The sequence below is a fragment of the Balaenoptera acutorostrata genome, chromosome 6, assembly GCF_949987535.1.
Source record: "Balaenoptera acutorostrata chromosome 6, mBalAcu1.1, whole genome shotgun sequence".
Taxonomy (NCBI): Eukaryota; Metazoa; Chordata; class Mammalia; order Artiodactyla; family Balaenopteridae; genus Balaenoptera; species Balaenoptera acutorostrata.
The window spans coordinates 72,200,159-72,217,001 of NC_080069.1; the positions used below are offsets into that span (position 1 = coordinate 72,200,159).

The following is a 16,843-nucleotide window of genomic DNA, read 5'->3' on the forward strand; positions in this document are numbered from 1 at the left end:
GACGAAGTGAGAGAGTGGCATGGACTAATATATACACTACCAAATGTAAAATAGATAGCTAGTGGGAAGCAGCCGCATAGCACAGGGAGATCAGCTCGGTGCTTTGTGACCACCTAGAGGGGTGGGATAAGGAGGGTGGGAGGGAGATGCAAGAGGGAGGAGATATGGGGATATATGTATATGTATAGCTGATTCACTTTGTTGTAAAGCAGAAACTAATACACCATTGTAAAGCAATTATACTCCAATAAAGATGTTAAAAAAAAATGAATAGCAGAGCACAAAATAAAATCAGTATACACAGAGAATGGTGCAGCAGGGTATGGCAGGGTATCATTCAACAGAACACAGCAGAAATGGATGCAAAATCCCTTACCTCTCCATCTGGTCCCAGGGCAGACTCCTCCCCCTCCGCATTCTCTTCAGCCTTCTGCAAAACAATGTCAAATGTTACGTGTGAACCAAGAAAGTGGGTACAGGAAGGACCTCATAGCAACTTGGTGGTATATAACAGTCATTCATTACTGCTTATCATCATCCAACAAAGCTTAGGAATTAATGCCTTTTCTTTGTGTTTCTCTTCACTCTCTGAGACAAGACAAACTGTGTACTTTATTGGCAAGTTGCAGGGAGTCAGCAAAAGCCAGGTGTGACTCAGGCCTGGCCCACTAGAGATGGGTGGACTGTGTCTTCCAGGACCCCAACAGCTTAAGATGTGGCAGCATCGGGACAGAGGTCAGAATCCCAAATGTCCTTGTGTTTGGCACTATGAAGACAAATCCTGACGTAATCAGCTCAATTTTCCCATTCCCTTAGCAAGTTTTCTAAAAATGTCCCCTCAAGAATGAATTCTGAACCGCTCTTGGGTGATAAAAATACAAAATCATACAAAATTCTGTGAGTTCTCTGAATTTTTATCATTCTACCTAATTGGCTTTCATAATATACAGTATTTCCACAGTGGGTATATGGGGAAATTTGATGCAGATACTGTGATCTCATGAAAAATTCTGTCATCCTCCATTTCTTAAATATTCCAATATCTTAGCCCATTAACCTTTATGTGTCTCAAAGGCAGCCTAAATGAAAAGCTAGGATTATGTCACATTTTGTACATACCGGAGAGAGACAGAGAGAGCCTCATCTGCAAGAAACACAAAATAGTCTAAAATTTCTTACATTTATAACGACCTCTTCGACAAGTGAAATCCTTAACATCACCTTTACAGAATCCTTATTTTAAAGTTATTCTGTGTGGTGTGATTAGAAGAAAAACAAACAAACAAACAAACTTTAGTCATTTCCTTTATCAAGACATTTAAGAAAATGAGCTTTCCTCCCCTGGGCTCTTTAGTTAATTAAAAATATACATAATGATACAGAATCAATATTAACTCCACTTTGTTTACTTAAGGCATTGATTGTGTAATACATTTTTGCTTCCCATGAAAATAACTCAGTTGTCTCTTGACAAAACAGCTTTTACAGAAAATGTTTAGTGTTGAAAATCCAGCCTTTTGTCCATACTGAAGAAGGGCAGTTCCCGTAAATGTCTGAAATTTTTAAGTTGTTTGATAATTTTCTTGCAAAAAATACATGTATATAAGTATGCCAAAGCACAAGGCATAAAAAATGTAGCACTTCTACCAAAGAGCAGGAAATGAAATGCTCTCCTTGGTTATGATTTCCCAAGAATTTAATTTTCTATTTATGTCACCCCAAACTGAAAATATTTACAAGCTCAAAAGAAATGACCATCACGGAAAAGCATCCCTATGTCTGGGCTAGGGATTCAGAGAACAATGGCAGAAAGGCTCAGAAAAGGAACCATCCCTGCTACCAGCCTCCCTGAAGATTTCATTTTTGGAATTCTCAGGCACTATATTCAGGCAACTCTTTTAATTAATGGGAGAAAGTCAATTAATCCCACCATTCTTTCCATACAAATCAGAAATTAGCTACAAATTTGGCCAACAAAGAAAATCAGATGAGACCATGAATAAGCCAATTTCCAATATCTAGCTAGTGGAACTGGATCCCTATTTCAATGAATAGTACATTAAAAAGCTTGAAGGACCATAAATAACAGAATCAAAACTATTCTAAAGAATACTCTTCTGTGAATATGCTATAGACTAGACAGGGTGCTATCTAAAAACTGCCTCATAATCAGGACTTTCCATTACTTAAAATCCTCTAAACTAATTTTTAAATTTCTATCTGGTATCAAATTTGAGAAGCAATGTAATATCAGACTTAAGAAAGTTGGCTCTGGAATTAGATGAACTGCGTTTGAATGCCAGCTCTGTCACTAAGTGCAAGAGTACTTAGCTGTGTGATCTCGAGCAAGTCTCTGTGTCTTGGTTCCCTCTTCTGTAAAACAGGGACAGTAGCGGTCCCTAGCTCATGGGGCTGCTGCAGGACTGGATCACTATTTCAAGATGTACAATCCAATGTTACATGTAATATCCACTGACAGTGTCAATTTCCACAATGTAAAAGAATCAATGATAGTCTGAGGGCTATTCTTTTATGTCTATATAAAACTGGCTATAGCACTGTCTGAAAACTGCTTCATAAGGTTACGAAGTCAGGGATTTCTGTCTGTTTTGTTCACTCATGTATTCCCACACCTACAAGGGGTCCTGGCACTTAAAAGGCACTAAATAAATATTTGAAGGATGAATGAATGAATGCACCAAGAACAACACTTTCCACTTAGCATACACACAATCAATTATCATTATTTTAATTAGGTGACAATATACGTGCAAGTCATCAAAGAGTTAAGAGCACACACACGTTCCTCACTGAACTGGTGCTCTATGAGACTTCCCTTGCGTGCCCTGTACTTATACCCGGTTCGGCTATGTCATTCTAGGAGGTGGAAGCCAGATGGCAGTCTACTCTATAGCAAGAGGTGTCAAGTTCTCCCATCATGCTTTGAATTCCTTCAGTTTGGGGACAATCTCTGGTTGGTATGCTTTCAGAAATCCACATTCTCACATCAAACTAGTGCTTAACCCTTGATTCTCTTCCCCTGCCAAAATTCCCTTTGTGTGTTGCTCAAGACCAACTCCAAACAGATTGTGACCGGTACGGCGATATTGGAGTAACCTGGGACAGACTCTGAGCACCTGGTGAGATGGCTTGCGGCTGATATGGCCACGGCTGCCTGAGAGAGTTTCATATACAGTGAGTCTGCAGCACGTGACTGCAAACACATCCTATCAATATTGCCAGCTGATGCCTGAGCTTATTTCCACTGATTAAAACAAACACAAAAAAACAAAACCGACTGCAGTTCATCCACTAATCAGGAATAAGCAACTCTGTACTGGCTTCTTCCTACCCACAAAGAGTTGAGAACTAATTACCCTCATGGGGGGGGAGGGAGGAATGTAATTATGGAATCGGATGTGAAGCAAATTACTCCTAACCAAAGACAATTTGGCTTCCCGGTTAAAGCCGATGTCAATTCATACCCTTCCTTCAGGAATGTTCATGAACAAAGCTATGTGCACAGCTATCCACTTTCCTTGCAGAGGCTGTATAAAATAATCAACAACACGGTGAGGAGGGAAAGGAATCCCCAAACATGAAAACCCTGTGGAAGCTGAATTCAAGAAAATGGGCCTCAGTGGGGTACTTTATGCAGATTACCACAACATAGGACACAGCCTCACTCTGTAAAGAAAACAGCTTTGTACCAAATATTTTACAATCTATATTATAAAGTGAACACAGTTTATCCCCCAGCAGGTGTTGTTATAATATGCTGAAACATCATTCAAATGTGTCGGCATCTTAAAGACTCATTCTGCTTCGAGGGAAACCTAAGATTTTCAGAAACCACTTGGGTTATTTTTACTGTCACTTAAGAGGACCTGTGAGCATTCAGATAGGTGATCAGGCAATAAAAAAATACCCAAGAATATCAAATTAACAGGCAATTGCACATTACTTAAGTTGTACCTTGCAGAGAAAACCAATTCCAACATTGTGACTCAAGTAACTGGTCAATCCAGTTAAGCTGGACTTTGATCCAAATTTCTGGTTTCACCCATTTTGACACTGAACTTATCAAATAAATCTAACCATCATGGCATTGTGTTCACCTACCTTTACAATAGTCACTACACTCCAATGCCCAGAATTGCCTTAGAACCTTTCTTTCACCTACAAAAATCTCCTTGTGGAGGAAAACTGCAATAAGCTAATCATCTTCGGGGAAAAGAGACAAAAGAATTGAGAAGGACAGGAGAGTAACTTGAATTTAAAATAAATGCCTCAATAACATTACTACTTTGCATTTGATGCTCTTTTCACTGAAAATTATACCAAGGGGCTTTTCTCTAATTGTTGGCTATCTAAAAGAAAAAGAAAAACACATTTCCTATCACTATATTGACCAATATACTATGCCAGAAAGGTCTCCCCTCCAAAACATCACAGATTCACGTGTAACAGTGTTTGATGAGAGAGAAAGAGAATAGAATAAGTTTCAGAAAGAAAGACCATGATGAAAAAGACATTTGACACAGCACTCCCCCATGGATTCTCTATGTTCTCATTAGTATCATGGGTTTCCAAGAAATGTCACAATAAATACCAAGGGTGTAGTTCTGTTGGTATACACCCCAGTGAAAGATTTGGGGGAAGGGGATTAAATACTTTATACTTTATTTCTGGCCTGAAGTCAATAGCTGGGGAAGCTGAACCTCTTAAATGACCAGACTTTTCAGCAGTAGGTTTGGGGGCAGGGGGCTGGCATGGGCTCCCAACCACAGCTTAAGGAAAGACATACCCTAAATCTTTGTAAGAAATACCTTATTGTTTGGATATTATAGGCCAAATAATTAGAAAATTCTCTTTGTAGGATCTGGGGAGGAAGAGGGAAGGAGAGTCTGCCAAAAATAAGAAATCCTCATTTCCCACTGCAGGCCTCAACAGCCAAGGAGCCTGTCGTTGTCCTAAAAGACATTCTACCTAATAATATCTAATTGATCCTCACCTAGAAAAAAATGGTGGCCATTTATTTTCTCAACACCACAGAGAACATACAGTAAGGGGAAAAAGAAGATTTTATTTTCAGAAAAACCTATAACCACATTTCAACAATCATGATCCTCCATCTATACCACAGAATTGATTGATAAAATAACTAATATTTACTGAGCACTTACTATGTCCCTGGGAGCGTTCTAAGTGCTTTAGATAAACTTTCCTATGTGATCCTCACAACAAATCTAGGCTATAGGTCCTGTTCCTATCACCTTCTTACAGATCAAGAGACTGAAGCACTGGGTAATAGATCTCTTAATGAAATATCCTACAAGGGAATAACAGCAAATTAGTATTCTATGTTTTCTTATGCAGTTATGAATTTAAGAGATTGCGTACCAATGTGCTTTAGACAGTAGTCCAATTTCATAAGTTAGCATGTTCAATCCTATTTGTGCACAACGCCATTTCAACCTGGGGTCCCCCAGTAGATATAAGAGAACTCGCATGGCAGAGGATGGAGACCTCCAGGTCATGCTAAGTACCCATAACAGTGTATTCACCTTGTCACACTGCAGAGACTGCTGTCACCTAATTAGATATTTCAATACTTGAAAAATTATTCCTCCTCTAATACTTAAGTAGATACACAGAGCTTATTTCTTTTTCTTCCACTTCAAGGGCATTAATGGAAGGCCAGGTTGAGATCGAGAAGTTTCAGAATGATTTATAAATGTATACTTCATAGAAGCGGCTCTAACGGTGAGAAGAGAAAAACTAAGCAAGGTCCTGAGAGGTTAAAGGAAACCCACTCTATTATTCACTAACACCAAGTAAACCTGATCAACTCCCCAAGAAAGAAAAAGGCCTTCTCTGTTACACCAGGGCAATTCCTGAAAAAATGATACACTAGTTTAACACAGAGTAAAAAAGTAGCCCTTTTCCAATTAAACTGCAAGGTCCACCATACTTATCTTTGACGGCACAGTTCTTGAAGTTACCTGTATCTTGTCCTACAAGTGTTGCCACCAGTTCAATGCTATTAGTTCACTGAGTAAAGAAGCTTTCTCAAAACAAAGATTTAGGGATGCCTTACTTAATTAGAAAAAAAAGCAAAACAAAACCTGCAGATAGGTACAGCATGATATTCACTTCTATGGGAAACGCTGAAAGGGACAGCACAGAATTTTTAAGTGTCCGCATGCAGGTTCCCTCCCTGACAGAGAAGCTGGAACAAACAACTCTCACAATCATTCACTCTAATGGAGGGGAGAAGAACTCCAGGTAATCCAGAGTGTCAAATAATCAGCTTTTGAAAGCATCCATTTTCTTTGCACTTGAATTAAGGTACATCTAAAATTGGGTAACTCACTCTGAACTAAGTCTTAAAACCCCGTGAGAGAGTTTTCAGGAAGGACTAGGAAGGAGCCCAGTTTCTTTTTGTCCTTTCTTTATCCAAGGTCTCCCAGCAAGATGGCTCAGGAAGGAAATACGGCCTGATCTCCTTGGTCCTGCTGAAGGCAGGGGGAGCTCAGATGCGAGGTATCCCGAGAGCACGCCGGGGAAGAGGGAGAGGGCTGCTAATAAACTACTAATTCTGCACATTCCATCATGTGAGCCCATCAGCGGAAGATGTCCAGATAAAGCCACCAGGCAGACTGGAGTCGCTTGGGTACCTATTATTCATTTGCCAGGAAACCAGGCCCCAGTTTTACTCCCCGCCTTCCTTCACAGCATTCATTACAGTTTATAATTATATACTCGGGTGCATATTTGATTAATGTCTGTCTGTCTCTCTCTCTAATTAATTAAGAGGGCAAGAGTGCTTTTCCTCACCACTTGCACTCTCTCTCCCCCAGCATCTAGCATCCTGCCTAGATCATAGTAAGTGTTCAGTTAATATTTGCTGAGCAAATACATGAAACAGAAAGAATAAGTGCTGTTAGCAAACTTGAAAGCAAGAGTTTGGTGGTAGAGAGTCAACCTAAGATGATACAGTGTTGGCAGCACCATGAAAAATACTGACAGGTTCCTGCTCTGTACAGATCAACATAAAAATAAAGGCATAATCATTACAACTCAATTATGTATCTTTCTTTGCCTATGATGATATAACAATCTAATACTATTGCAGCAATCCATTAATTAAAAGCCATTAGCTCATACCTGAGCCATTAGCTTTTAATCACAAAGAAACACAGACTACGAATGGTAGTACTAAAAACACTAACAGTGACCTTTTTGTGACAGTCTCTGCAAAATATGCCTCAGGATCAGGAAAAACTAAAATGGCCAGTTCATGGGGTCCACCTATGGAATATGACAGGATTGTTATCTGCTTGCCATGTGCCAACTTTAAGTCAGAAATTGGGAGCTGGAATTTTGCAAAGTCTATAACGCGACCTTGACAAGAAAATGAGGTATTCCTCACCAAAAAAATGTCGAAATGCAAGCCCTGACTCATCCCTTGTTCACCTTCACAATAAGGGAAGCTATCTTATACTAAAGAAATCAGGTGCAGAAGGCGCCTTTTCAATCACTTATTCCTCCTCCTTAATTATGAAACAGGTATGAGAATTCAGGAGCCATGAAATTAATTATTTTTTTGAAAAACATTTAGTTCAATTATTCAATGCAGAGAAGAAATGATTAAATGCTACCAATCCTCAATCTTCACAATTCTAATGAAGACTTCCTGTTGATGTATATACCTGGGCCAATCAGAACTGACCGTGAAAACAAAATATCCACCGAGAACTATATTAGCAGACTACTTAAGCTTCAAAGAGGCTCTATATTTACAGGTCTTCAAAGGGAAGCAGGTTACCCTTGAACTGAGATATAGTATCCGCAGAGTAGAGATTCTAAATCTTACCCTTCGTTTCTCATGATAAATTGGATTATTTTACATAAGACTATTTACTGTTTTCTGTAATGACCTAAAACCCTGACTTGCACATTTACCTTAGTGTAAAACCGGGGCAGCTGAACCGAGTGAACAATCTTGGCATTGCTGTCTGTCCAAAGAAACAGGCTGAAATATGTTCTAAAAGTATCCCAAAGCTATCTCTTCCATCTTCCTCTGGCTCCTTTCAATCTGAACACACAGCATTTTCGTCTTCATTTTCACTCCAGTTTCTTAACTCAGCAGTCCCCTGCCTCGCTGGCATTGCACTTGAGCAAACATTTCTTTGTGCCCATGGTTTTCCTTTTCCTACCGACTGTGTGTACTTATTTCTGAATACTGTGTGAAACAGTGGAAATACGAACCAAATATACATCCTGTCCATCATGCCCCCATCTCCAATATGTTGCCTAGGACACCTAGTACATCAACCCATTTATATCAGCAATGTTTGCAATATACTCATCTAAGTCTCCCATTAGTGTAGTAGGAAGTACTCATTAAAGGGCAAGACGTGCCTAAAACTGGTCGGCGACCACACGTTCCCCAGCTCAGCCACAGCCGCTCAGGTGCTCACCTTCCTCTTCCTCCTCCTCTTCTTCTTCTCTTTGGCCGCCTGGGCTTGCTTGTGCTCCCAAACCAGATTAGTCAGGTTGGCCACATACTCATCGGTCTGCTGTAAAAGGTACGCTAAACGCCTATCTTTCTTTTGATCGATCAGTTTCCTATAGCCCTCTTCATCTTCAGCCTATTAAGGAAAGAAGAGCGTGATCAGAACATGATAAAAGTTTGCAGATGACACCTTTTCCCACTCATCCCTCCCCTTGATGGTCTGAACTTCGGTGGTGCGCGCAGCAAACCGAATGATTCCGGCCACCCAAGTTCTTGCACCCTGTCTGGGACTGGGGAACACACGGAGGTACGATGCCTACGTCCCGGGACACCAGAGTTCACGGCAAGGTCAACACACATAACCATGCTATTTATGTGGTGTGATCAAGCACTCTGAGCCAACTTTTCATTCTTTTGTGTTTCTTTAACTGCGCAAAAAGTGTTAAAATTTGAGGATTCACCATCTGAAACTTATTCTTAACTTTATATTTTGGGAAGTGTCAAATATAATCAAAAGTAGAGAAGGCAGTATAATCTCTCATATAACCAACATCAAGCAACAAAAATTAACTCCCCATGACTCCCCTTTGTTTCGCTGCAGCCCTTCCCCCACCTCCTCCCAGCAATCCCAAACTGGATTGTCCTGAAGCAAATTCCAGACATAATAGCTTTTCATTCATAAATATTTCAATAAGTACTTCCAGAGGCAAGGAACTGAATAGGTTTTGAACAAATAACTTCTTATACTTAAAAGCATTACAAGGACTTCCCTGGTGGCGCAGTGGTTAAGAGTCCGCCTGCCAACGCAGGGGACACGGGTTCGAGCCCTGGTCTGGGAAGATCCCACATGCCGCGGAGCAACTAAGCCCGTGCGCCACAACTACTGAGCCCGCATGCCTCAACTACTGAAGCACGCGCGCCTAGAGGCCGTGCTCCGCAACAGAGAGAAGCCCGCGCACCACAACCAAGAGTAGCCCCCGCTCGCCGCAACTAGAGAAAGCCCGCGCTCAGCCACGAAGACCCAACGCAGCCAAAAATAAATAAATAAATAAATAAATAAATAAATTTATAAAAAATGTGGTTGATAGGAAAGGTCACACTGGGAGGGATTTTGGTCACAGGTCGGCACGACATGATGGGCCCAGATGACTGGAGACAAGTCATTAGCACCGGAAGCGTAATAGTGCTGAGCCATAAAACAGACACAGTACTTCCCACTTCTACCTCCTGTTAAGCAACATTATGAGGTTACATGGAATAAAAACTGATGTCCTCTGGGTCATTTCCAGAGAAATCTTTTTATACATCCCAATAAAAGGACATCTCAAAGATATCTTCCTCACGTGATGCAGGATAAAAGGGACAGACTGCAAAATCTTTAAGAGGCAGCTGCTTACAGAGAAGCTTAGGTTTTTCAGTCCAGGGGTGTCCCTCCAGCATTTGCCCGAGTGACAGCAGCCTTGTCACTCCATCTGGCTGCTGTCTGCCCCGTGGATGAGCATGAACCTCAAATGCTATTATAACTGTAATTGCTTTTGGTTATGGTTGATCTCACTTGAAGAAAGAATGATAAAAAAAAAAAACTTCAGTGTCTCTGTTATCTGTATATTCCATCATTTAATTGCGAAAATTAATGATTTGCAAATGCCTAATCATTAGTGTCAAGCCAATCTGTTACTGAAGTTCTAATACAGTTTCACTTCAGTTGAATCAGACAAATTTGACTGCTCCCTGCTCAAACTACTATAAAATGGTATCCCCAGCTAGTTAGCCATCTCTTAGTCCCCTCCCTCCCAAAAAACGAGAGGGAGGCAGGAGAAGGTGGTAAGATTTAGTAGACCCCGGACACAGAGCCTTTTAAAATATGGTGTTCACTCTCCGAAATCCAAAAAACTTAATGACAAAAAAACGCAAACCATAATACCAGCCAGGAAGACTATGTCATTTGGAATTTTCCAGGGACATAAATATGGGTTGAGGCTAATGATTTTATCTTCATCCAATACCCAGGCATTACATCCCAGATAGAATCTGCAGGTCTCCTATCAATATACATTACACACACTTTTCTAAAATCCACGGTGTGCTCTGAGGTCCGATTCCAAAAATAAATGGCCAATAAACTCAAATACCAGTGATATAAACCAATTCCTTCTGTGTTTATATATCCATTAAAAAGTAACACTGGAGGGCTTCCCTGGTGGCGCAGTGGTTGAGAATCTGCCTGCTAATGCAGGGGACACGGGTTCGAGCCCTGGTCTGGGAAGATCCCACATGCCGCGGAGCGGCTGGGCCCGTGAGCCACAATTGCTGAGCCTGCGCGTCTGGAGCCTGTGCCCCGCGACGGGAGGGGCCGCGATAGAGAAAGGCCCGCGCACCGCGATGAAGAGCGGTCCCCGCACCGCGATGAAGAGTGGCCCCCGCTTGCCGCAACTGGAGAAAGCCCTCGCACGAACCGAAGACCCAACACAGCCAAAAATAAATAAATAAATAAATAAATAAGAAAATCCTTTAAAAAAAAAAAAAAAAAAAAGTAACACTGGAAATGAAATGACCCATGAATAGCCTTTGACAATAACACAGCTATAATCAAAAAGGCAACTTTTCAAAATTAACTTAAAAATCACTTTTTAAACTGTTAGAGAAAAATTTCTGCCAGAATTTTGAAGCACCAGCGGCTTCAAAAAAAAAGAGAACTTCTTAGATTCCAAGACACAACTTAATGAGATATTCATTCAAAACAACTTGTGTCATTAGTCTCAAAGAGGCAACACTTTAAAAAGAACTGCCGTTTCCGTCCTTCCAGGTCTGGTGATCAAAACTCCTGCAAAATATAGTTACCTGCCCTTATGTAAAAAGCTATCATCAGAATAACAGTGCCACCCTAGGACATGGAAACACTATACTCATCAGTGGTGACCCGAGATTTGTGGCACTGCACTGTCTAGGAAAGGGAAGATATTTTTACTCCATCCCTGTGAAGTTCAAAGGAATGGATTAGTATATTTGATAAGCAGCTTTTACTCTCTCCTTCTACTACAGCATGCTTAACATTCTCAGTGCAGATGGCTGTGAGGGGAGCATTCTCCTGGGTTCCAGTAGGCAGGCCCCTTACCATCAATCTCCGCATTCTCTCCTTTTCGATCCGCTCGGTCTCCTTCTTCTGTTCCCTTTCAGTGTTGGCGTGCCAAGTGGCCACCGCTTTGGAAAGCTTCTGGATCTTCCCGGCCACAGACCGATGGTACTCCTTAAAATCTTTTGCATGTTGCAAAATACTGTTCAGGTATTCCTAAGGGATCCAAAGCGGGGAGAAGAGAAGGCTTAAAACTCAGTTCCCGATGTCGTGTGAGGTTTCAACATAGTCCAGGGAAACTCTGTGCATTGAACAGCCATGGGGGACTAGAATCTATTTGGGGACAGGTGTCCTGGTGTGTCTTCAGAGCTGAGGTGTGGGCTACGTGGTGGTGGGAAAGATGACCTCTCAAAAGTTTGTCTTGGTGCCAGCCGGTGGAAGAGAAGCCTCCCCGGCCTTGAGGGTGTGGCCACGTGAAAATGGAAAGATCAAAGGTTGAGAGAGACCTACAAAACAGTGATGATAGAATTTACAGCAAATCACTCCCAGATAAACCTCAGGGAGACGGGTGTTTCCAGTGAGAAGCGTGTTACAAAAGTAGCGTTTCTTCTGCTCTCACTTAAATACCGTAGAATTGTCCCTCAAAAAAAGTTTTATGGGAAGCTAAAATTGCCATACATCTTTTGTATCCACTTTTTAAATAAAGAAGGGGAAACTTATAACCTTATTTACGCTTAAGTCCAACACTTTTCAAAACAAAACTTAAATCAAGGCACTAAATGAAGCACAGAAAAACAAATAAAATTCACAGGATTACAACACGAGATCAAATCCTACATCAAAATATGTCCAAATCCCTAGAAAGGAATGTTTTAAAATATCTGCCCCTGTGAAACCTTCAGCTGGGCCCTTGAAAAGCCCAGGATACTATATTTATATCCGTGATAAAAATAACTTGTTTGCCCTCTTCTTTCCAAGTTCCCTCTTCCCCAGGACTTTGTTCTAGGAAACCCGCCTGTGCCTACCCAGTCGGCAGTATCCCATGGGGTGATGAACATGACACCTGATTGGAATTCAGAAAGCAGGGTCCCCCCCCCCCCCCCCGACCCCCTTATCCTGTACTGACCGTTCGCGTGTCCTTGCGGAGGTCACCTACCACTCTGGCTGGGCCTAGGGTTCCTCATCTATAAAATGGTGTGGTTGGACTATGTAAGCTCCCAGGATCCTTTCCATGATGTCCCCACTGCCCACAGTTGTCCATTTTTCAGTGGTTCTGACTCCGCCCACTTTCTCGGTTAGCATCTCTGTCGACGGCGGGGCACCCAGAGCCCAGGCCCAAGTACCTGGTGCTTCTGCCGACGCTTCCTCTCCTGCTCGATCTTCTGCTGCTTCTCCAGCTTCTCCGTCATGCGGGCTTCCCTCAGGGTCTGCCGCTTGCTCCGTTTGTATGCTTTGGAGTTGAGGGCCGTCTCCAGGGTCGTGTCCCGTCGCATGCAGGCCACTACCTCCTGTCTCAGCTGTCAAGAGGGGAGCAGTTAGAACACCTCCCCAGATGGAGGCCAGACCCCCGTCGTCCCCTGCCCTCCATTTAGTGGAGCCGAATGGTGACTCCCTCAGTTTCTCCATCACAGTTGGCCTTTTAGAAAACAAAGGAACTACATCATGCTGAATGTATATGGTATTTTCAAAGATGCTCTAAGTTTTCTTTCCAAAAAATTCAGAGAGGAAGCAAGTACGGCACTGTTAACAGTAAAGAAAATAAATCAGTAAGTAAGTAGAGGATGTCTTGGCTTTTAAATACATTGATTCACTCTATTTAATTATCCTAATGATATTAATTAGTTAATAAGCTTTTTACATTTTTTTACTTCATTTTAAGTGCCATGCTAACTTTCTCTTTGTGCTTAAAGATTAACGTCAACAATGCTGGGCAAAAAAGAATAGAAGAATTACTTCCTGCTCATGTGAAGTAGCTGCAGATGTGCAAACAGTGCTAATTCATCGTCTCATATAAAAGATGGGAAATACTAGTTTGGGCTTCCTCCCACTCCTAACAATGATATTCTTTGCAAGATACTTAATTTTTTTTTTTACTGTATTATGGACTTCTTTTAGATCAGCAATACAGTGTTTCATTCATATTGTATGTTACGTGGTGGTAAAAGGTGGGGGGTGGAAACATGCACTGAAATAGCAATTCGACTGAATCTGAAATCAGCATCCATTACAGCTAATTTCATTGGAAAACTTCACAGGTAACAGATTTTTCAATAATATGAAGCAAAAATCAGAAACCAATCAGAATCCAGCATAGTGAAGCTAATTTGAATATAATCTTATTCCTGAAAATACTCATTTAACAAAATTTTATTAAACAGCTTATCAAGGCATTTTATGAAGTTACCTGTAAGAAAGAAGCAAATGGAGCACAGAAAGTTTTTTCTTTTTTTTTTTTTTTCCTTTCTTTTTTTGTTTTTAATTTAAGCTCTAATCTACTCTCACAAACCTACGGTCAAGTAGCCGCCAGCCACCACGACGCCCCTCTTGTAATATTATAACCAACAAGGCAAAACGTATTTCCAAGTTCATATGACAATAGCAAGAGGGTTGGCCTTGTGATTTTACTCACATCCTCCAATAGACCAAGTCATGTAATTCAGTACTTCCAAACTACTTTCAGTCATTAATTATTCATTTTGCATGCCCCGAGACCTTCACCAAACAAGCCCGTCTGACTGGCGAGGAAGCATTCCTTTTCCCCTTTGGCTAAATGCCGCTGTGTGACGACCAGGGGACCTGAAGCTTTGGAGTCCAGAAGGCAAAACTCGCCAAAGTGAAAATTAGCTCTACTTCATTCCACTAGTCTTCTACTGATTTAGCAATTATAAAATAGATAGCTATGCTAGCCTTTCTTAATCAGTGACTACTAAGACCACAGCAAGAACAAGAGATACAAATTCACTGATTAGTCAAATATGGGGGTCTGATGTGATGAAATGCTCCAAAAGTAGGTGTTGACGAATAATCAACAGTTACAAACCAGTTTTATGTATTTCTATAAACAATGAGCTATTAATTTAGTTGAGTGGCTTTCATATTTGTTAAAATGATTTTCATAGTCACGGCTAGGATTTTACATTTCTCTTTACAAAGAAGCTCTGATCTATCACCTTCCTGTTTTTCTTTGAAACCATAAAGGCAAACATGAGCTATCCCATCTGTTCTCAAGGTTTCATCTACAGTAACAAAATGCCATAACTCTGACTTTGGAAACCATAATATGGAAGAAAAAAATGTCTCTGATGTACAGAAGAGAAAAATAGAATAATAAGCAGTTAGTCTTCATTACTTTTAGCTCTGTGCTGCTGGTCGAAAAGATACAGTCTTTTACTAAGTTTATATCTTTATAACAATATTGAACAGACTTACGGAAACACACAGATCACACTCTGGAACAATTATATTTTATTTCCTGCACCTCAGATGTGCTGGGGAAAAGGTATTACCTGACGCTGGAAATTGAGTAACCGAAGTGCTTTCAGTTCCACAGTTGCTTTGGTTCGTAAATCTGGTGGCAAAGAGCCAGGGAGATTTTCCAGTTCCTGTATCCTATGGGCTATGCGAGCCTGAAGTCTAACGGAGATAATAAAATGGGGGAGGGGGAAGGTGGAAATACACATTACAGTCTGGTCTTAAATGATAGACAACAACCTTAGGTTTAAGTTCACCTTCCAGATACTGACGGCCGATTTCTGATACCCAACTAGATTATCTGATGTTAAACAGAGAAAAGCTACCTTTGCATTAATGCAGACAGGTGCTATATTACTTAACACTTTGGCCTTCTTCACAACCTCTCTCTAACAGCCAGGAAGGAGGGCTCAGAATACATCTAGGAGGAAAGTCAAGCCCCATGACTCTCTCCGAAGAGAGAGAGAAAATGAGACAGGAAAATCTGACTTGCTCCCAAACGCCTGGCCAACCAGAGTGCAGAGCTGAGACAACGGAGTTCTCTTTCTAACTTCTAGTTCTGTCCTAAGGCAACGGGGCCATTTGCCCTCCTTGCCAAGATGCTGACGATGACAGCCAGTAAAGCTGAGTGAACAAGAGCAGTTTTAGGTGCTGAGGCCACAGAAACCAGCCAACCCAAAACATTCAGAGAGAGAGAGAGCGGGCTACCAGCCACAACCATTTCCTCTGCAAGCAGTGCTTGCTTGAGAAAAGAAAAGGCAAATTAGGCATTTTTAAAAATCAGGTTTGGAGCAGCAGTAAATAGCAAACAGTTTTTAAAAACTAAGAGTTTCCAGAAAAGGACTGCCGGGGAGTCTTATTCTGGACATCATCAAAAAATAGAACTGTAGGTACTTCCTCACAATAGAGGCAGAAGAGAAAATAAAAGACTTCCTACTTTATTCATTTGGGATACTATTACTGTTAGTCATAGAAACTGGTTTTAGGGTTCACCTGGATCCTATTCTTACAAATAATTACATGCCATCTAAATCTATTTTTAGAATGACCTCCCCCCAAATTTGGGGCAAAACTGTCTTGGAATAGATTTCGACAAAGAAAGAACAGTAAAAGGTAGTAAGTTAAACTAAACTAATAGTAGCTACACTAAGTTAGGTGCATTTAAAGCACAATTTAATTGTCTCTCTCTCTCTCTGTCTCTCTGTCTCTCTCTCTCTCTCTCTCACACACACACACACACACATGCACACACACACACACACACACACACACCTCTACAAGGTAAATGCACCATTTTATTGAAGAGAAAACTGAAGTTGTTCAGAGATATTAAGAAACGTGGACTTCATAGAGCCAGTAAAGGAGAGAGTCGAGGCTGGAACCCTCACTGGCCTGACACAAACACCACTGCAACAATACTGCAGATAAGTAAAATATACTTTCTAACTGCAAACTCCCTTGGAACTCAACTATAAAAATTGATAATTAAAGATTCTGTTAAAAATTAATATTATGCTTTTTTCAACCTTTATGATGCTGTCTGTTGATAAGAAAAAGTAAAACCTTCTGTGACTTAGATGTTGCAAAGTATCTTAATAGTTCATATAGCCCAAATATCAAAATGAGGGCATTTTAAAAAATTTAACAGTTGTTTGCTTTGGTAGAGAAAGAAAATATCATCTTTTTCAAAACTTTAAAAATGATAGTAAGGGTAATGCATCATTTTTCACTGACTTCATTGACAATAATATTCTGATAGATTCCTCTTTTATTTGGTA

General features: G+C 40.8%; 1 protein-coding gene across 7 annotated transcripts in view; it reads right to left on the bottom strand.

Annotated features, from left to right (window-relative positions):
- SMARCA2 (SWI/SNF related, matrix associated, actin dependent regulator of chromatin, subfamily a, member 2) overlaps positions 1–16,843 on the bottom strand; it is a 182,846-nt gene that overhangs the window by 128,735 nt on the left and 37,268 nt on the right. For all 7 annotated transcript variants that reach the window (XM_028166516.2, XM_057548235.1, XM_057548233.1 and 4 more), the window contains 5 exons: positions 15,101–15,227; positions 12,938–13,111; positions 11,637–11,810; positions 8,487–8,657; positions 377–430 (listed from right to left, as the gene is read on the bottom strand). In XM_028166516.2, coding sequence (XP_028022317.2) covers positions 377–430; positions 8,487–8,657; positions 11,637–11,810; positions 12,938–13,111; positions 15,101–15,227 — 700 coding nt within the window. The remainder of the gene's footprint in view (positions 1–376; positions 431–8,486; positions 8,658–11,636; positions 11,811–12,937; positions 13,112–15,100; positions 15,228–16,843) is intronic.